The sequence below is a fragment of the Dendroctonus ponderosae genome, unplaced genomic scaffold, assembly GCF_020466585.1.
Source record: "Dendroctonus ponderosae isolate FM_Combo_2020 unplaced genomic scaffold, Dpon_F_20191213v2 Dpon_F_20191213_1, whole genome shotgun sequence".
NCBI classification, from domain to species: Eukaryota; Metazoa; Arthropoda; class Insecta; order Coleoptera; family Curculionidae; genus Dendroctonus; species Dendroctonus ponderosae.
Window position 1 is genome coordinate 45568185 of NW_026017110.1, and position 22806 is coordinate 45590990.

General features: G+C 37.0%; 1 protein-coding gene across 2 annotated transcripts in view; it reads left to right on the forward strand.

Moving 5' to 3' along the window:
• The window catches only part of LOC109541359 (ras association domain-containing protein 10), a 49962-nt gene extending 48400 nt beyond the window's left edge, over positions 1–1562 (forward strand). For both annotated transcript variants that reach the window (XM_048669585.1, XM_048669587.1), the window contains 2 exons: positions 621–849; positions 904–1562. In XM_048669585.1, the coding sequence (XP_048525542.1) occupies positions 621–849; positions 904–1410 (736 nt within the window). In that variant the 3' untranslated portion in view covers positions 1411–1562. The remainder of the gene's footprint in view (positions 1–620; positions 850–903) is intronic.
• The last annotated feature ends 21244 nt before the right edge of the window (positions 1563–22806 follow it).

Genomic DNA, 22806 nt, shown 5'->3' on the forward strand with positions numbered 1-22806 from the left:
CCAAACAAGCTAGTGCCTGTGTAATCTCCTTATTATCCACTCTTATCAAGCAGCTTCTCGTATTCAGTTAATTAACTCCTGCTCTATTTGTATCTCCTTGTGCTTTGTGTATCGCACAAACATGATAGGAACGTAGCCCTTGCTCGGTATTTACTTGGTGCTTGGGAAAGTATCAGTTATTGTGCTTTGAGTGCCCCTGGAAGGCCCTGATTCGGTTATGCCCAATACGTGTTCCTCTGTGCCTGGAACCCGAACATCGATTGTCGTCCGCTATCTTCCTGGAACCACTCCAGTCGCTCTGTTCCGACAGCCGAACAGGCTTCTTGGAGTTCTTCTACCATTATTCTTATGCCATTTGGATTGTTGAAGATCAGAACAATGTCATCACTTACGCTTAGCTGCTGCAATTAAGGCAAAGTTAAAGAGTTAATCACAAACTAGCACCAAATCTTTCTGGATACATTTCGGTGCGCCACCCTGTAGTATACGTAACTTTTCATATAATTGTGTTTATACCCAAAACCAAAGATAAACCACTTAAGAAGATTTCGAAATAAAGTTGACTACTTTTTTTATTTTATATCTTTTATTTTTTTATTATATTTTAATGTTTTTCGCAGGCACAGCGAGCACCAAATAGGCTTCTTGGAAGACAAAACGCACCGAGCCAGAGTCCGAAAACATGGCAGCAATTATCTACTAGAAACATATTTAAAAGGACTTTCCGAAGCTGTGAATCCAGACATTGATCATATAGGGCTGGACAAGAATAGTGATAGCGGTGTGATGACTGAAGGGGATAGTGAGAAGTCCAATAACACAAAAATCAAAGAGTGTAAAAATGTTGAGGTAATGCGGACTGCTTGATTTGAGTGAAAACCTATCTAATGTATTAACTTGTAGGCTACTAGTGACAGATTTTCGCCATCATCTGAAGAATTTATTGATCATCTGAAAGATGATGATAATATTTCAAATGTGAGTGAATCCGCCATAAAAGCCCATGTGAAGCTGCTTGAGAGTATACTGAAGATCAACAAAAGCCTGCTTCAAGAGGAAGAACACATCAACAAGTTGGACAGCTATATAAAAAAGTACGATAGAAACAAAGCAACCGAACAGCAAGAAATTAATGTGGAAGTCAACACAGAACTTTCGCAACTGACAACGCAAATGACGAAAAGCGCATGTGAGATGCAACACAACGAGATTGTTTTGGAAGAAATCCTGGAAGTGCTTGACACCCGTCGTCAACATCTGGCGCTTCTTCACCAAGAGCTGACCAGTCAAGATCAAGAGCACGAGATGTTACAAGCATTGCTTTACAGCAACAGCCAAAAACGCACTAGACAAGAACCTTTTTTGTATAACGGTTACCATACCAAAGAAATGTTGGATACCTTAGTTTAAGGATGAGAGTAGAAATGCACCTTTGTTTGATTTATTTAATACCAAATATTTTGTACCTAATATATATTATTTTTAATATTGAATATTTCATATGTTTTAATAGCAGACATTTCTGAGCAAACAAATGGCAATTAAAGTGTTATTGAAAAATGCTACTTGGATAACGATTTTTTTAGTCCAGTGCGTCATCGCCTTTCTTTCTGCAACGGGAAGGGCTCATTTTGTGATTTTTTATCAATGCGGTTGGGAGAATGCCTTTCTCTCTATCAGCTTCTTTCTTTCCTCCTTTATGCTTTCGCCTAATCTACTCCTTTATCTTCTTCCATTTCTATTTTAGACGGGTCACATGTTCCAATTTCGTTACCAGCCTGTCCTGGTGTACAATTGTCAGTCCATCTTTTCCTGGTCTGCCTATGCCTTTGTGACTTAAGAATGATTTGTCGCGTGCTACTTTTACGATTCTTACTACTTTACGATCTTGCGGTGTCCATCCGGTTGGTCTGTTGGTTCCATTCATTTTTCCTATCCAGTAGCCAGCGATTCTTATCCTGCACTCCTCAGGTTTTCCTAATCTTCTCGTTACGTTCTTTTCAGCAATGTTCTTCTCCGGCAATCCTTTGAAGTCATGTAAGTTTTCCTGACTGTAGTTCTACTGTCATTTATTTCGAATTAACAATTATTGACACTTTTAAACGTTTTGGGGATTTTCCGCCATCCTCATTTCTCATGGGTCCGGAATGTTATACGGAAAGTGTGGAATGTTATACGGAAAGTCTGTCTGCACACGGACTCCAGAAGGGTCGTAAAAAGCTTTGGCGAGATCGTGTCTTCTTGTCCCACTCATGTTCTTATTTGGAATCTGTTTATGTCGTCATTTGCTCTGTCGTTAGCTGTGGCTGTTTCATATATATGTTTTGTCAGTGAGATATATCTGTGGTCGATTCTGCAAAGCCTCTCAGTATTTTGTCCTGATGGATGGAATCAAATGTCTTCCGGTAGTCCACGAATATTTGGATCAGGGGTTTATGGTGCTCTATGATTTTTTCGATCAATACTTTTATTACCAGAAGATAATCATTTGTTCCAAAGCCCAGTCCTGCCGCCTTTTTTGTGTAGAACGGTGATAACAGCATTGTGACATGGCTCCCGGGTTATTCCTTTAAGCAGGCATTTTGTGAATAGTCTGCTAAGAACCTGTAGGACACATCTTCCGCCTGCCTTAACAGCCTCTATCATTACTCCGTTGCCTCTTGATGCTCTGTTGTCCTTCATTTGTCGTAGAGCATTATCAATCTCAGATGTTGTTATATCTGCAATGTCTTCGGAGCCTTCGCTTTGCACATATGGAATGGTTATAACGCGATGTGTAGGGGGTCTATAGAGCTCCCCATAGAACTCCTCCAGAACCCGTAGTATTTCCTCTTTATTCATAGTGGCTCTGCCCTTGGTATTTCTCAACATCGTTATATCCTTTGAGCCTGTGCTGAGAATTTTCCTTAGTACCTTCAGACTCTTCTTTCAGACCTCAGATATTTGTTTCAATCACTGCCTGATTTCTCTGGTTTTGTTTTGTCAAAGGTCTTTTCTGATTGCTGAGGAAATAGTTTTGTTGAGTTCTCTTAATTTGTTCGGATTTATGTTTTTGTTCTCCTCTTATTTGTCGCCGTCTTTTTATTAGGTTTTTGGTGTCTATGCGGCGATTTTCTGGGCTTGTCCTCTTGTTGCAGTGTTGTTGGGTCTTCTTTAGTGCATGGATTAATATTCCGTTTACTCTATTTATATCGTGTTTGCCTGTTATGTCTCCATCCAGCAGGTCTCTCCTAATATGTTTCTGCTATGCGTCCGTATCTCTTATCTCGGTCCATTTTGTGTTGGTAGTTTTGGACAATAATTTGCGCCGCTCATTTTTTATGTTTATGAACACCTTGGCTCTTACTAGCCTGTGGTCACTTCCCACTGAAAAGCTGTTGAGGACCGAAACGTCCCTGATGATACCTTTTCTGTCCGTAATTATGTAGTCAATCTCGTTTCTGGTTGCACCGTCGGAGCTCATCCATGTCCATTTTCTTTTGGGGGACTTCTTCGAAATGGAGTTCATTGCGTACATGTTATGCTCTAACAAAAATTCCAAGAGCATTGTGCCTCCATCATTTTTCTTGCCGAAGCCATGCAGTCCAAAAGCTGTTTCGTGACCTTCGTATCGTTGTTCCAGTTTCGCATTTAAATCTCCAATTAGAATGTTCAATTTTGATGGTGTCTCTTTATACGCTTTAATTACGTCGTTGTAAAACTCTTCCAGTTCCTCTTCACTCTTCAGTAACTCTTATGCTAACACTGGTGATCTGAACAACATCCTTGACGACCTTTTTATTGATGATAAAACCGATAAAAATTGAATTAATTAACAAAAACCTATTTTTAACGGGTCTATTTAAGGATCTATTTCCTAGCTTTTTATATAGGTTACGTAGGACTTTGCGGATAATCCGAAAACATGCCCACATTTTTGGAGACACCCTGTATAGAAAGTTAGTATTTTCGTTTTCATTGGAAGCTTGGACAATTCAAACAATTGAATGAATCTCTCCTCAAAAGAAGCTCTTCAACGGGAAATAAATGTCTAGCTACAGTTAATGTTTCCCCAATATAGACAACTTTTTCAAGACTCACATTTTTAAGAATTTTCGTTATATTATTTAAATCCAATTTCTGTTTTCCGAAATAAAAATTGTTCAATAAATCAGCTGGGAAAGAGAAATACGACCCTGTAGCGCAAGGGGTAGTTCTTTCTTTGCATCTGCACATCTGGGGCTATCGAAAGAACGCATGCCTTGTTCGCATTGGACGTTGCACCCTAGACTGTCTGGGTTATTTGTAGACTGTTTAGTGGCTTTTGGGCATTTTATTCGTTCCTTAAAAATATATCGGAAGTCACCCGGCTTTTGTGCTGCAGATGGGATTTTGGACAATTATTTGCGCTGTGTATCGACCGTGGAGACGATTTTCGGTTTCGCTCGCGAACGATGTGAAATAGGGAGACTGGATTCTGTGCTTACATCTAGTCAGGTAAATCAATACGAATAGTATTATGTGAAATTTAATCAACAGTTGTATAACATAGAAGTAAAGCTGAAAGCTGAGCGATTTTAATCAATAATTTAGAAAGTATTCATTGAATAAGTATATTTTCGTGGCGCATCCATAAAGCTGGATGGATGTGATAATCTGCACTATTTTGCAAGATTTTGGCTCAAAGCTCATTTACCTACCACAAAAAGTGAAAACATTTAAATCGCAGTTTTTAAAATACTTTCTCGATTTTAACGATTTTAAGCTTGTTTGGAAGGGAAATGTACACACTTTTCATTGTCGTAGAACAGAACCCAATAGATCTTGAAAATACTGCTAGACTGCGCTATTTTCAACAAAAACAGTTTTTACAGTTTTTACTTGAGAACGTAAAGGGTACCGGAAAACTATGACACCACAGTCGAATTGGAAATTGAATTTGTTAAAAAAACGTGTGTGCCGCAGCTCGTTATCTTGCTTCGCTGCAGAGTTATAACAAAAAGAATAATTTTTACACTTACTGCTACTAATTGCGCTCGTTTGCAATGTTGTTTCAGACTATCGGTTTCTACTTGGTTAAACAGAGAAACGCATTTAAATTTTTCTTCAAAAAAAGCTTAAAATTGCTAAATTTCGAAAAGTCGTTTAGAAGTTCAGCGTTTCAATGTTTATAATTTCAATGTCTTCTTGCACTTTTATTAGGGTGTTAAATTTTTATTTTATTAAAGCGTCAATAACGCTTGAATGAAAATTTTCCAAAATTTTCCAAGTTTTTTTCAAGATGCCGCAAAAGCTTTATCCTAATGGGGCAATTTCCGACCAAAAATCACTTGATTAGGAAATGTCGGGGAGTATTCAGGATATTTTCAGCTACTAAGGAGAAGCGATTGGCCTTTGGTTAGATAGACAGACTTAAATAAAAATTATCAAGAAAGAACAAAAAATTTCATTTAAAAGAGAAAACCTGCGGCTTTAAATGAGGCATACCTCACTTTAATGTGAAATTTATAGGAGTTTTCAGGATTTTTTCACATAATAAATCTGAGCGATTGGTCGTTGGAAGACACGGATTTTTCAAAATTACACCAAGGAAAACCCAATAATTTCTCAATCCGGCCCTGTATGTAACTCGAAAGAGACAGTCCCCGGCTTGAAGGGAAAACCCCACATTAATAGGAAAATTTTGGAAATTTCCATTATTTTCTCTGTTACTAAGAAGATGCGCTTGGCGATTGGAGAATAAAATTTTTCAAGAAAAGTTCCATAATCAAAAATCCCATAATCCGGATAATATTATTAATCGAAAGGAAAAATGCACTGCTTTACGTTCGGAAAAACGTACTTTAATAGGAAATTTCTGTAAATTTCCAGGATTTTTTCGACGATTAAATCGAAGCGATTGGTTGTTGATTAAAGAAAAAGACAAACATCCCATAATCCGGTTCATATCATGCTTAGAAATAGCAAATGCGCTGCTTAAAGAGTGGAAAAACGGACTTTAGTGGGAAATTTCTGGGAGATTTAAGAATTTTTTCAAATCCTAAATCAAAGCGTTTGGTCGTTTCGATTCGAAAAATTCGCCAAGGAAACACCAAAAATTTCTCAATCCGACCCAGAATATATCTCGAAAAAACAAGTCTGCGGCGTTAAGTGAGGAGAGACCCACTTTAATACAAAATTTTCAGTTTCCAGTATTTTTTCAGTCACTAAGGGGAGGCGATTGGTCATAAGAAAACACAAATTTTTCAAAAATTATACAAGAAAAATCCTAAAATCTTATAATCCGATTAATACTATAACTCGAAAGGCAAAATATGCTGCGTTAAGTACGGGAAAACAAATTTTATTAGGAAATTTCTGGGAATTTCCAGGAATATTTAGGTATACTCAATCGAAGCGATTGGTCGTTGGGCAACATCAATTTTTCAAAAATTTGCCAAGGAAACACAAAAAATTCCTAGATGTGGCCCATAACATAAGTCGAAAGAGAAAATCGGCTGCTCTAAGTTAGGAGAAACTTACCTGAATAGGAAATTTCTGGCAGTTTTCAGTTGCTATTCAGTGAGGCGATTGGCCGTTGGAAAATACAAATTTTTCAAACATTTTACAAGCAAAAGCCAAAAATCCCATAATCCGGATCATAACTTGACTCGATAGAGAAAATGCACTGTTTTAAGAGTGGAAAATATGCACTTTAATTGGAAATTTCTGGGAATTTCCAGGATTTTTTCGTATACTCATTCGAAGCCATTCGTCGTTGGGCAAGACCAATTTTTCAAAAATTCTCCAACAAAAATGAAAAATTCGAACGAAAAACGAAATAAAAAATCGGCTGGTTTAAGTGAGGAAAAACTAACTTAATGGGGAAACGCTGGGGGTTTCCAGGATTTTTTCAGTTGCTAAAGAGAAGCGATTGGCCGTTAGTATAGATAGACGGATTAAGAAAAAATTGTCAATTAAAAATCAAAAATTTCTTAAGCCCGCCCAGAGCATCACACGAAAAAGAAAAGCTTCGGCGAAAAAGAAAAGTTTCTGAGAGTATTTAGGATTTTTTCCGATACTAAATCGAAACGATTGGTCGTTGGACAACACGGACTTTTCAAAAATTAGCCAAGAAAAAAACCAAAAATGTATCAATCCGGCCCATAATTTCTCTCTAGAGAGAAAATGCGCAGCTTTAAATGTGGAAAAATGCATTTTAATAGGAAATTTCTAGAAATTTTCAGTATTTTTCGGATAGTAAATCGAAGCGATTGGTCGTTGGACAACACGGATTTTTTTAAAATTTGCCAAGAAAAAACCAAATATTCCTGAATGCGGTCCATAACATCACTCGACTCAAATGCAAACATCGGCTGCTTTAAGTTAGGAAAAACTCCGAAGCCAAAAATCCCAAAATGCGACTCATAATATCACTCGAAAAAAAACTGCGCTGCATAAAGTATGGAAAAACGGACTTTAATAGCAAATTTCTGGGAATTTCCAGTTTTTATTCGGATCCTACAATGAAGCGATTGAGCGGCTGCTTTAAGTGAGAGAAAACTTACTTGATTAGGAAATTTCTGGTGGTTTCCAACATTGACCGTTAGGTACTAAGGGGAAGCGATTGGCCGTTGGTATAGATAGACGAGTTTTTAAAAAAATTGTCAAGGAAAAACGAATATTATCTCGAGCCTGTCCAGAATATCACTGGAACGCGAAAATCTTTGGCTTTAAATGAGGAAAACCTCACTCTAATAGCAAATTCCTAGGAGTTTTCAGGATTTTTTGGTCGTTAAACCACACGGATTTTTCAAAAATTTGCCTTGGAAAAACCCAAAATTTATCAATCGGCCCACATTATAACTCGAACGGAAAAGTCCGCGGTTTTAGGTGGGGAAAAACCCACATAAACGGAAAATTTTTGGTAGTTTTGAGGATTTTTTCAGTTACTAAGGCGAGGCGATTGACAGTCGAAAAACACGAATTTTTGAAAAATTTTACCAGAAAAACCCAAAAATCTCACAATTCGGCTCATAATATCACTCGAAAGAGAAAATGCGCTGTTTTAAGCGAGGAGAAACGCACTTTAATAGGGAATTTCTGGGAATTTCCAGGATTTTTTCGGTTATTAAATTGAAGCGATTGGTTGTTGGGCAACACCGATTCGACGGAAATCGACTAGTTTAAGTGAGGAAAAATTAACTCAAATAGAAAATTTCTGGGGTTTCCAATATTTTTTCTTTTCACTATTCTAATTACCGATGTCTCCAATAACAGCATAATAGTAATAAAAGAAAGTCCGTGGCAAATACGACCTTTAACTTCCCAAGTCAACTTTAACCCACAACAGAGAGCACAAAAAAATCTCGTTCTATATGCACACTCGCTTTTTACAGTTTACTATTACACTTTTTAATTAAGCTAAAATATTTGCAATTCTTATTCAGTTGAAGCACATCATCTTCCTTCTATAGAAGAAATAAATGAATCAATTAATATTCCTTCGTCAACCAACCTTCTCCTAAATGAACACACGGACCAGAATCAAAAGCACATCGAACTACGACCCAGATTCATGCATACAAAAGAAACATGTACCTTCATCATTGGGTTCCGCCTTTTTGAAATAGCTAAAATGTGCACATACAAAAATCAATTACAAGAAGCTGAGATTGCTTACTATAACGGAAAACAACAATTTTCCCTGAAAGAAAAAGGAACCCACCAGCCTAGTAAAAGCCAAAGTGACCGAGATTTCACTTTGTGGCTGCGTCATGTCCCTGGAAATTATTAATTATACATCCAAAAATATAAAGGATTCTAGATCGCAAATTAAAAACAAGCGAATGTGAAGAGAATGACAATTTCAAATGAGTTATACTGAAATATCTTTGAGATGCGATTTAAATCACCAGGAGAAATACTTCGGTCTTCACAACTCTTTCATCTCTGTGATTATTTCAAATTGAGATTTCGGTGATTCAAGACACAAGCCATTGTCTTTATAATTAAAAGTTTAGAAGCATTGATCGTTAACAGGAACGTGGATTTGCTTTTTTGATTTAATAAAAAAATTTCAAAAAATTTTAATTTTTTTTATTTATTATTTAGGTGTATTATACTAAAATAAAATAGAATGGATTATATAAAATATACGATTTGAATGCGTAAATGAATCAAAAGCTATTTAAAAGAAACGAAGTAACATTTAAGAATATTTTTTGCGGAAGCTTTTTACTAAGTCCATTTTTTGCTTGTAACACAACTAACATATTTTCCGTTGACCAATGCTTAGTGGATCGATTGCTCTAAAAATAAGCGGTTAAATCGGCTTCCTATAACTGCGGTTCTATATTACACGTCTGGAACACTGTTATTTTAGTGGTTACGTTAAATACTCACCATCCATAAAAAATACTGAATTTGGAAACTTAAGGATAACATTTTCATTACTAGAGTGATCACGAGAAAACAATTTTCAAGTTTCGCATTTCTACAGCTTTGTTAATTCAAATGTGTGCTTTGCTTGACAAAATGTCGCCAAACTAACTTTTGCTTCGAATTTCCAATTGGGACGACGGATCTAGCGTGCATCATTTAGGTTAATTCAAAGGTGTTTAACCAGTTCAAAGTCATACAATGAAACGCATTATCCGAGTTGAATACCAATTTAGTGGAAAGAAATGGGCAGGTGCCACTTAAACCGTGTCTAAACGCTGACCCACACGGAAAAACGTTGTCACTACGTCTAATCAGAAACATTTAGTTACGCTAGTTAATTGTATGTGAAGGGACTTGAGAGATTATCAATTGAATTGAACAACTTTTATATCTCGCGTTGTTTGCAGTTGATAGAGAATATCGAAGAACTGCGATCACGTTCAAATCAAGTTAGACAGCCATCAGGAAAATTGCTTTCTCTTTGCCTCAGGGGTGGAAGTATTATTACAAAATGGTTCTGTTTATTTTGTCAACCAAAGAGCAGAGTTTTATATGCAATTGTTAGCGGGTGTGCCAAAAGTTTGAAACCACTTGAAAAACTCGAAAAATACGCCTGAGAGCGAAATTCACCGGATTTCAGATAATTTAGCAGAAGAAGTCGTAAAATTATTACAATATGACTGTCTACCCTGGTGGGCAGGAACGCGGCAGCTTGATAATAAATGCGAATAATTTTTTTTTGAAATTTGCTTTTAAACTTGTTTGCCAGAAATTATCCCAAATTTTTGTACCGCTTGCATTGTGAAAATTATAAACGACACAATCGTCTTGTTGCGCAGCCACTCGGCGACTCGTTAATAAATTCAGAAACGAACATTTCTGAAGAAGTCTTTCAATCATTCATGTGGATATTTTCTTTCATAATTCGCCACATTATTGAAACTAATGAACTTTAATTTTTGACAAAGCCCAATTTTTTTGTGTTTTACCACATGTATAAAATATGAGATTTTTCTGATCTTCAAACGCCAGCTAGCCAATAGGCTTCCAGGCGCCCACTGAAGGCAGCGTAAGCGGTCGGTGATCAGTGATGAAAGTAAAATCTGTTCCAAGCAAATAAGGACGAATTTATTTATCTGCCTATACGACTGCTTGAAGTTCTCATTCAATTGCCGAGGATTTAATTTCTTCGCCCCACAACGTTCATGAAGCGAAAGCCACAGGTAGATCTTTATGGACCGTGAGATAATACGGCGCCAAACGCAAATGCACTTCCAACTGTTGTAACATTAAAATAGTCTTCTAACCTTGGATAAATTAAAATTGAGATTCTTCAACTTCATCTGCTTCATGGGGTACAACAGTTCATCATAAATTATATTAAACACAAGACAAATTTCAAAAGTATATTTTTTAAATTTATCGTTACATCAATATACACTCGACGAAACTGATATTCTACAGAGCATCTGTTAGTAGGTCTGATCGAAATGAAAAATAACATTCGAAAATGAGTAAACTAATAAAACTTAGAAATCAAAATCAAAACTATTCTAACCATTCTCAATTAGGGGCAGTGTATACCGGTTCATTAACCTCATCATAGCAAACTTTTTCCATTGTTGCGCTTGTATTATTAATTTTTCCTAAGCCAATATTGTATTTTTTTATACTTGTTCTTTTTTGTATATCATATGATCTTCAGTTCATTTGGCAATTTATTGAAAATATTTTTCGAAGCCTTTCACTTGCGAAGGATTGCTTCAGGTTCAGCGAAATTATTTTTTGAGAAGCGTTTTTATTTATAATTTTTACAATGTTTGCTTGAAACTTTTGCAGCAGTTGCAGTTTGTTTTGATACGCACCACCCCATACAATTACGCCATAATTAATCACACTGTAAAATAAAGCATATTATATGAATTTTAAGGTACTAATTTCCATAAATTTGAAGATTTTACTAAAAATAAAATCAGGTATTTAGTCCTACTTACGAGATTCTCGACATCTATCCCATCTCATATTCGTATCGAGTTATTCCCAAATATTCTGTTCCATTCAATCTTTTTAGTGTTTTGTTATGTATTCTAATATCAAAATTTTTGAGTACACTATCACTGTAGTTTCGAAAAGCTATATACACTGTTATTTGTATACTCAATGCTAATTCATTTAGCGCAAGCTATATTGAGACATCTTCCAAGTATTCATTAATTTTGCTTTCAACCACTGACCAGTTTCCCCACTTGCTATAACAGCAGTATCATCAGCATAGGATATGACAGAGTTTTCAGGCATGCCTGTCACCAAGTCATTCACATAGAGCACAAAGAGCAATGGACCGATTATAGTTCCTTGAGGAACACTCGTATTTACTCTTACAAAGTCACTTGCATGTGAATCTGTTTTTACTTTTTGTGTTGTTTTGGTTAGGTAGCTTGTAGTCAATGTTTTTCCCCTTCAATCAATGCCCTTTCATCTTATACCGTATGAATAAAGTTTATCAAGCAGTATTTTTTGCTAAATCCAGAAATGCAATAGCAATAGGTACAGTATGGTCAAAGTTTTCAAATATAGTTCTGGACAAAAGACTTAATGCATCCTTAATTCCAATATTCTTAATAAATCCATATTGTTTTTCACTTAATATTTTACTGTTATTTATAAAGTTTACAATTCTGATGTGTATATTTTTTTCAAAAATGTTTACTATTTTGAAAATGTATTTTATTAGGGGGCACAAGTTGAACAGATTGCCTTTTGGTTCTCTAAGCATATTAATTTTTTGCATGCAGCACAGCATACATACAAATTGTTCATCTACTTACTGCTGGTTTTGTTTAAACCTCTGCTGCACTAGTTATTTTTAGTCGATTATAAACAATTTCAAGAAATTCATAACTCAAAGTCCGATTTACCAGATCAGACTTTCCATCTGAGACTTGAACATACATGACGGTCACATGTAGACATGTGACTACAGACATTATTGTCGACGACGCTCGTTTATATTAATGGAATAGGTGGTTGGTCCAAAGCGTTCGCTCCGCTCTTAGTGGTATTAAAAATAATAATAATTTCTCGTATCTGAGTGATTTTTCGTTCTTTACGTTTTCCATGCATTTTTAAATGCATTATTATAATATTCTCATTAATTTTAACATGGTGGAATTAACTTTCCTTCGTTCCAGATCCAAAAATGATACATGAATTGTGCAAGAATTCTGCAAGATACTGCGTAATCATGCATTTGTGTGTATTATTACTCACGCAAATGCAAACAAAGTAGTATAAGCCAGGATTCGACAGAGAATAACACGCATGTACAGACGACCAAGTCTCCCAGGTCGGCATCAAGAGAAACCCTGGTCAAAAGTACACCATACACCGTGGTGCACACCATCAGGCATAAGTGCATGCCAACGTATGCGAAGCTTTGTACTCACCAAGACAATGAAAAAAGTGTGCCATGATGTTAGAATTATTCTTATTTAGATTTAAACTGGTTGAATCGATACACCATAGATGTAGACACACTTCGACTCATCCACGATATAGAAACTAATGACACTGTCATTTATCTTGCTGCAAAAAAAAATAAAGGTAGCTCTAAACCAGAAATGATGGGAAAGATAGGAATGGCAAAAGAATCTTTGGCTAAGCTAGTTAAAATCTGGAAAACGCAGCGTGTCGCAAGAGAATGGAAGCATTTCAAATGATATGTTACCGCAGGATGGTGAGGATCCCATGGACAGCCCATAGGACAAACGTATCTATACGCAAAGAACTGAATATTCGGGATCATTCAAGGCTCTTCCAACAATCAAGAGGCACATACTTAAATATTTCAGCCACGTGATGCGAAAGGACGGGATGCAGAAGATTGTGATACCAAGGAAAGTATCTCCTGTAAGATTCACAGACCAAGTCAAGGACCTTACAAATATGTCAATGCCACTAGTAATGAGAACCGTAGAGGATAGAGAATCATGGCGAAGGCTCATACCATGAATAGTCACGACGATTCAAAATCGAACAAGCACGGGCCAGAGGGAGTTCCATGAGAATCTTGATAATTCCTTGCTTTTGACTCGTAATGGTTGGATAGCTTGTGGGGGTATAAGTCCAATTGTTTCCCTATCCTACACATCAAGACATCCAGGAAAGCCAACTGTTGGTTTTGTTTCAATCAAGCTGAGTGGGCTTCTCATTGCTACTCCGTCTTTTTGTCAGTAGAAGTCTCCGTTACACTGGAAGTACGTGTCTTTTAGACAAGCTTTGAAGAGATTTGTGGTACTCTCCTCAAATAGCTCCGCTACTAGTTGTATAGATTCGTCCACGAGAACGGGTATAAAAAGTGACACGAAATCGAGGCGGACCAGCATGCCCGTTCGTTCCAGTCTCAGATCCTTGATTTTGCTAATTAAAAGTTTACTTTGTTTTAAATGGGACCCCTTCCTTGTGAATTTTGGGTAACCCATACAAACGTGGTGGAAAAGCTTCTGATTTGAAAACGACGATATGTTTATCAGGCAGTTGATGTTTCTGAGCTTGACCGGAGTGGGGTCTTTCTTGAGCTTTGTGTAAGTAGCTGGATCTAGTAGGCCTTGGATAGTCTGCTCATATTCCTCTCTGTTCATAATGACAGTAGTATTGCTACTTGCTTTGTCAGCTTACAGAACAACGATGTTTGAGATGATTCTGATGATTTCTTTGTACAAGCTTCTACAAAATTTCATTGAGCTAAGAGCTTGTTGTTCTTCTCCCCTTAGGTTGCTTGGAGGTGGTTTTTCCACAGTCAACTAACTAGTCGAAGCCACAGTTTTCGCAATCAGAGGCGACTTGAGGGATGTAAAGGGTTAAATATATTTTTTTTATAGAACAATCAAGAGCAATGATATGTATATAGTATTATGAACACGCTTTGGATTTCTTTCTGCCAATGAACATCAGAGAAACGCAAAATTGAAATAGATTTGGATATCAGCAAAGGGTACATTGACCATGATGAGAATGGTTTCAGTTTCTTTGCTTTATCTGCAAAATATCGATTTGGTTTGGTTTATCGATAAGGTTTGTCTATATATACAAGGTGATTCAAAATTGACGTCATTTATTTTAAGGGGTGATAGAGGCTCACTCGGGGAGTACGAGAAAAATGTTGAAATTCTTTTTTCGAAAATTTCTGGAAGATATTAACAGTTGAAGATCAAATTTCAACTTTGTTATTAAGCATTATTTTGAAAGTGTTCCATGTTTAATTAAGCATATTGGAATACTTAAGCATTCAAAAAGAAAAATTACGATCTTTGCTTCAAATTACGAAATTTTTTGATATCAAAAAAGTTCTCTTCTACAATTTTTTGATGAAAAGTCACAGCGGCAATGATGGTTTTGTAATTAACAGATAGTTACAGGTGGATAGCCCTTGTCAATAATAACAATAATTTGTCAAACTGTGACTTACTTTGAATGTCCTTTCACGGATTTGTGGATATGCGATTAGTTCTGGGGAAATGCTACAGCAACATAGCAGAAGCTGATAGAACTCACGCCAACAAAGGGCGAGGAGAGTCGTACCAGGACGATAGTGGACAACAATCGATTTTCGGGTTCCAGACACAGAGGAACAAGTATTGGACCTAATCGAATCAGGGCCTTCCAAGAGTACTCAGAGCACAATAACTGACACTTTCCCAAGCACCAAATAAATACCGAGGAAGGGCTACATTCCTACCACGTTTGTACGATACACGCAGCACAAGGAGATACAAATGGAGCAGGATTTAATTAACTGAATACGAGAAGCTGCTTAGTAAGAGTGGATAATATGGAGATTACAGAGGCACTAGCTTGTTTGCAGTTAACCATTCAAATGTTTGGTGTTGTATGGATTATTTCTTCTTCTTCCAGCAGAATTCGAGGTTATGAGGGCACGTTGACATTTCGAAAGTACGTTCCGCAGTCAACGAATCTACAGTTTATCCTTGTCTATTTATTGTCGAAGCAACAGGTATTTGCGCAATGTTAATTAGGCACATTACCTTGAAGAGCGTTGCTGCCGTACTTCTGATATAGTTTTTTGGAAATTTCTCAGTTTTTAATAACAATTAATTTATTTTACTATTTTTTCTGCATAACAGCGCCAGAAAACACCTCCAGATGAATGACGCCAATTTTGAATCATCTTGTAGACATATTTTTATCATTCGTTTTTAATCCCTATATCGCTTCGTGCAGTAAGTTCAAGAAGGCACTCCGCAATATTTTGAATTTTGATTCGAGTGATTCGGCTTTTGCCACCACTGCTTTCGCTTATAGTTTGATGCGTATTGCAAAAAAATTAAAACTTGACACGTTACGTCGGATAAATAACCCTTGAGGCGGTGTCACATATTTTCGGCTCCACTGACGGTGCACGGTGGGCGATTGTAGACCGTATTGTGAAGCTTTACTCTAATTTTTTCTACGACTTAAACTCAGCTTTTATGTATTATTCATTAAGTTCCTTTGAATATTAATGTACTATTTGACAAATATCTGAATATGACAAAATTATTTTAACTAATGCATGTATCTACCGACAGACCCTAGAGCTCAAAATACAATATGTTTTTCGGATCTATAATTTCACACGTTTGGAAAATTTTATACTTTAGATTAAGTGTCTTAATCATCATACACAATATTACCAGAGTTATACTTGAAAGAACTCAAAATGTTCGACTTAATCTGCTCAATCAAATGAAAAGTAAGTGGCTGAAAGACCTTACCGTTATCAAAAGACCTACATTTTATATCGTTTTTCAAAACTACGTAGCATGATTATTGAAAATGATACTAATGGCAATGAATAGACAATCAAATAATTTTCTGCTATCGGCAACTATTTTAAAATGATATTGGAGAATGACGTCATCACCTTCTTCAGTGAATATAGAGAGCATTGATCAAGCTTATTTCTAAGTGAACTGCATGCATCTGGTACATACAAACAAATGCAAATTAATAAACTGATTTAAAAACTACAAGCAACCGTCAGGTTCAATTATTCAAAATTGCACTCATGTTCAGTAACGCATTGATATGAACTGAACAAGAGCCACTTTGTAGGTGGAGGTCCTTCATGTTTTGGTTACCCAATCAACCTGTCTGAACGATGTTGCAGACAAGTTGGCTGTTTATCAAAGAACTAGGCGGAATTTTAAATACGACATTCTTATTTTGTGTGTTTTACAACAGTTAACAACTGTACAATTGTACGTTTGAGAAAACAAGCAGTGAATATTGCTGCTGTTTTCCAGATTCACATTTTCTCTTACTATATTTGTCGGGAATAAAACGAAAAACTGATGTGAGCTGATGTCATTTCATCTATCTGTCTATCTCTCTATCCATCTGTCATTTTAAAGAAACGTTAGGTGTTCATTATGAGGATGCAAAATGACGAGGCACAGAAAAAAGCACATTTCGCGAATAGTGGCAAATTGTCGGTCAATTCTACTTCACATGTCCCAAAGGAAAAGCGTTAATGAAATCTGCATAATTTCATACTGCATTCTGCGGAAAAAATCGGTTTATGCACATATTAATTTACTTTTTTTCAGCTACTAGCTGATCTTCTTTTGAAACTTTTTTGCCTCTGCTAAAATTTTAACCCGATGTACAGTTTCCCGACAAATAATTATTTACGATACGTGAATACATATATGAATGAAAAATTGTAGAAGAGAACTTTTTTGATATTAAAAATTTTCGTAATTTGAAGCAAAGATCGTAGTTTTTCTTTTTGAATGCTTAAGTATTCCAATATGCTACCAATTAAACATGGAACAATTTCAAAATATTGCTTAATAACAAAGTTGAAATTCGATCTTCAAGTGTTAATATCTTCTAGAAATTTTCTAAAAAAAAAATTTCAATATTTTTCTTGTACTCCCCAAGGGAGCCTCTATCACCCCTTAAAAGGAATGACGCCAATTTTGAATCACCTTGTTTTGACCCGGTTCCCTAACACACAAATTAACTATTTTCAAAAAATTGAACTAAACTTTGGTCATCGTGCAAGGCTTGTTTTTCAATAATCTGCAGAACTCGAAATATTTTTGGCTTAAAAATTGGATATCCGGCCGTCATACCTTCATAACTTTCCAATTTTCTAACCGCGTTTAGTGTTCTGAATGGTAATTTTTAAGGAACATTCATTTTGTTTAAAGAAGGTGCGATTTTCGTGTCTAAAAATGCTTGTTTGGCGCTTAATCATCTCAAGTTTACCTAAAGTGTAAAATGGAAACTTTTGATGCTCGATGTTCAAATTGTAATAAATTTTACGTTTCTTAACCGATTTGAATTGCCTAAAAAGCTGGTTTTACAGAAGATTGCGCTCTTCACAACCTAGTCTTAATCATCCAACTGGATCGAGGATTAATAAGAGAGTTATTAAGAGAAAAACGTCCGCAGCAAAAAACATTTTTTTTAAATATACGGGTATTTGATCTCAAACATTCTGGAATTTTGTTAACAAAACTTTTCACTGAAACAAAATGCTATTAAACCGAAAACAATTTTCAAAAACCTTTCAGAAGCAATTTTGAGAAAAAAAGAAAAAGAAAATTGAAGAACCATGTCATTTTGAGAGAATTAGTTTTCCGAAAAGATAATATAAATTTGAAGAAATTTTAAAAACTTTGGAAAATTGAAACTGACTGTAGCACTCTTGGAATAAAAAAATCACTAGAAAAAACCGACAGGATGTGTCACTTTTGGACACATTTAAAAAGTGAATAATTTGGCAGGTTCTCGCAATGTTGCCACTTGTTCTGTTTCATATAAATTCCGCAAACTTATGCAAATATCACCCATTGAATAAATCAGCAACGTATCATCGTAGTCAAAATAATAAAGATTTTCCAGTTTTTTTTGACAGAGAATAAAAATTGTAATTTTCCGACGTTGCTATATTTAAATTTATTTTTCGGATAATTCATTATCGAGCACAATAATATCAAATTTTGCTGCTGAGATTTTGAGTTCCACTCTTTTATCTTTGCAAATGATGATGAAAAGCATGTTTTTAAGAACAATTTTTGGTATCATGGTCAGCAGGCGATTTACATCTAAAAATTTTAATTTCGGGGACCTACGAGACTGATTTCAAGCCTATTAATCCTGAAAATCATACCACAGATAATACTCTCAAAATTACTACTTGGACTGCGTTCATGTAAATAGCGTGGAAGAAGACAGAAAGCAATAAACCAGATAGCGTCACGCGCTGGACTTTTCCAAGGCGTGTGCATATTTAAATATGCAACTAACTGTGAGTTTTTTTGCAAAAGGAAAAAGAAAACTTTTGCTACGCGCGTTGAGAATTATAAATTAATACCATTATAAATAAATAAACAATAACGGGTCGATGGAATTTGCATAAAGGTGCAACTTTCACAATTTTAAATAGAATCTTGATGTACTGTTACCGACTTTGAATAAAGCGCGTATTTACCTTGATTGTGTTAAGTGGAGAACTTGCTTTAGTTCCTGTGTTAGAAATGAGTACGTTCTTATGCCGAACGTGTCCTAATTTATGAAATATTAATAAAGCATTAATATTTACCTTTCCAAGTAGGCACGCCAGTGCGAGACACATTTTGCAAGGGATTATCTGGATTTTTTTTGGAAATAAATCACAATGTGTAGGGAAAGTTGGAACGTTGCATTCAGTGCAATTTTCTTGTTCAGCTATTCGAGATTCGAGAGAATATCGAGAGAGAGGAAGGCCGAGGTGTATGAAATTCAAGATTTTGGACTGTTCTGAAAATTTTCTCCATCTGTTTAATATCTTAAACATGACATAATCTTTGAAATTTTAAATCAGTTGCGTTGTATAAAGCGATTTTTAATTCGTGCTATGGAAGGTTATTTTGAAAAAGAAGCAATTCAATAATGGAAATGAAAATTGCAACATTGAATTTGATAGCATCTGCGAAGAATTTTTTTTTTCATTAAATTCATATAAATATGGGTGGTCACAGTGGTGTGGTGATGAACGCATCCGCTTGCCATGCCTAAGATCCGAGTTCGATCCTCGGCCAAGAAGTGAATTTTTCACGCACCTGGGGCCTGATTTTCAGGAGTCTACGTGAGCACTACCGGGGAATTTGTGTATTGCCGGTTGCTTAAAATCGGTGAGACGGAAATTCAATATTCACAAATTCACAACCTATTTCTTTTACAACGTTTCTATTATAATCGTCCTTCACGTGGTCTAGAGCAGGTGAATTTGCTCTCACCGATTTGCTCTGTTCAGGTCAGTAGAAGTTTCAGAGTTTCAAACTATCGCGTATTATTTCAGTTGGTGTGGAACTTTGCTACTTCCACATTCGTTTCAGTTCTTCGTAAAAGTATAATTTGCTTTGACAGATGGGATTAGTACTTCAGCCAGAGCTCTATATCCAGGAAACGCAGCGCGTCGAGTGCAAGGGGTGTCACACTGATAATGTCTTCCAACGGTCCCAGGTCCTTCCACAAAGGTCATTATGCTCCACAGTTTGCGCATCAGCTTCGCAGTCACAGGCTGGGGAGTCGCAAAGTCCCCAGTTATACATCATGGCATTGCATTTTGCATGGTCTGTCCTAATTCCATCCAGTCTGCTCCAAGTGCTTGTCTTCAGATCAAACCTGGTAGAGCAGGTGTTGGGTCTGCTATGTCTTGTTTGTGTACTGGTGCCACGTTCCATTTATGGCGCCAGTCTTCTTTGGTCTGGTAGTTATGTTCTGCTTCAGCCCATAAGGAGCTTCGATTTTGAGGAGGTTTTGTGGAGGGTTGTTTAGGGTCCCGTAAATTGAAAGGTCCTGTGGGTGATTATGATGTTGTAGTTTAGCCCGCTCTCTTGCAGTGGCAACCTTCCGTCTTAGTTATGGGGGTGGAATGTTACTGATAGTATGCAGTCAGGGAATGGGTGTAGATTTAAGGGTCGTAATAGTATTAGTAGAATTGTGGGGGATTCGATGGCTCCTGTGAGTAGGCCTTAAAGGCCCTTTTCACCATTCCCCTTCGATCCATGTTCACCTCACCACTCCTGATTTTCGCCACCTAGGCGTCCCGTCTCCTTGACAAAGACAAGGATCCGCCTCCACTGAAAGGAAGACAATTTGTTGATGGGGAGAGTGTGGAGGTATAATAATAGGTGGCATGATGTTTCCTTCGCAATTCCGTATTGTGGACACACGGCTATCACCAATTCCTTGTAGGTGTAGGTGTCTGTTCAGAACACAGTGGCCTGTCATGACTCCAACCACAATTCTCAGGGCCCAGCGATTCCTTCACATCAACCATTTGACCGGCCCTGTTACCTTGGCCTAACTTGTCACTTGGGGTTCCTATGAACTATTTGGCTTGCCTACACCTTTTCGCCTTTCCCCACATCTCTGTGGTGCCTCTAAGAGCCCAGTCATTTATTTTGGAGCGTTCCCACCTGTCGATTAGGTTTATTTATTTCTGTTCTACCAATTTGTTGAAGGTATCCCAGCAATCCTGGATCGGTGTAGTGCCCATCTTAACACTTAAGAGTACCTTGAGGGCAGGCTGGCTGTCGGAGTAGATCTCGATCACTCTATCTGGTTCTGTCTGGTCCTGTAACTTCCCGGCAACTGTGGAAACCTCTAGGACGGCAAATAATTCGGCATGAAACACTGTCGTTCAGTTTCCCAGCAAAACGGACGCTCTCCTGTTGGTGTCTTATCTGTACACGCTCGCCCCAGACCATGCCGTATAGTTCACCTGTGAGCCGTCGGTGTATTAACATTGCACCTCCTGCCGGGCGGCCACTTTTCTATTATTTCGACTTTCTTTTGTTGGGATTTCCACCTTAGATTTCAGGGTGCCCGTGACGATTTTCACACAGTCGTTCTGGTGAACATCTACATCTTGTATTATTTTGGTATGTGGCACTCCGGTCCCACACAGGGGCATAACATTCCACGGGATAAGCTCTGACCTCGCAGAGCAGCAGTGTGCAGAGTTGCGGCGTCGGTCCCCATGAGGTCCCATCCAGTTTCCTAATGCTATTGTTACGACTCTTGACTCGCATATTCCAGATGTTTTTGTAGGTAAGTGTAAGGCCGAGGAATTTGGGGTAGAAATTGAGACTTACACTTTTTTGGCAAAAGCGATATTAAGTCCGGCACTCACGTACAACGCCGGCGGGCCCATTTTGTTGTATGCGACGAAATGAGATGCAATTTGAACGTGTGTTTCGACGATCCGACCAAGTTCGTCCAATCAGTCTACCAACAAGTCAGTGAAGCCCGCAGTCACAACACAACGCCGTCGCCCGATTTTGTTGGTTACAACGAAATCGGATCAAATTTGACGTGTGTTTCGGCGATCCGACCAACTTGGTTGTATCGGTTTGCAGACAAACCAAAACTCAGTTGGGAGGTCCAATTTCTCCTTTTTGCATTCGTTTAATTCTTCCAAGATTTGTTTACTACTATCGGTGCCGCCGGTTGCTTGGTGTTCTTTGTACAGGGCTTGGGCAGATTCGTCCCAGCCTAGCACATAATATTGCCTTGCACTCCGTGGGATATTTCGTATATTGAGTACTTTCTTTATGTGATCTAGAGGTAGTTTGTTCTCATCGGTGAATGTTCTCATGGTTCTCATCATTTGTTCTCATCTCTATGGCTAGGTCAGGGTAGTATCATGTTTGACGGTTTAAATCAGGCACCTTGTACAGGGTGATTTTAATTAACGCCACTCATCTGAAAGTGTTGTATGAGGAGATGAGGGAATACAGAAAAAAATATTTCAAAAAATTATTCTCTCAAAAACCTGAAATTTTTACAAAAAATGTCGTGAGAAATGGTAATATGCGAAATTAAAAAACAGTTGAGCCATTTTACCAATGGAGGCACAAATTCTCTATTTATGTGAAAAATGGTCAGTTACAAAATGTAGTTGTTTTCATTTCAACGGCACTTGGGTACCTTTATAATCGATTTTGGTACCTGCATTGAGGTTTATGACAAAAAGTGTTAAACTAAATTTTTTAAATCAATCACCTTGTACAGGGGAGTTTTAAATTTTTCTCTCGATTTAGGTAGGAGTTAGTTTGGGTTAGTTAGTTTATGGTGATGAGATAGTAGAGGAAACATATTAGAAGAAATAACTCGCACAAAAAATAACTGCATAAAGCTTAATTACAATTTCCGTTTTTTTAGCTTAACACATAGATACACAGGTGGATTTATTCGTAAATCGGGTAAGGGAACATGTGAAGATATAGGGCCAAAGAAAACAGAAATCATTTTACCTTAAACATTATTAAAAAGAGCGTTTAACCAATCTAACCAGTGCTAACCAAAACTAGTAAAATCTAAAGAAATAAACCAAAAAATGTAAAA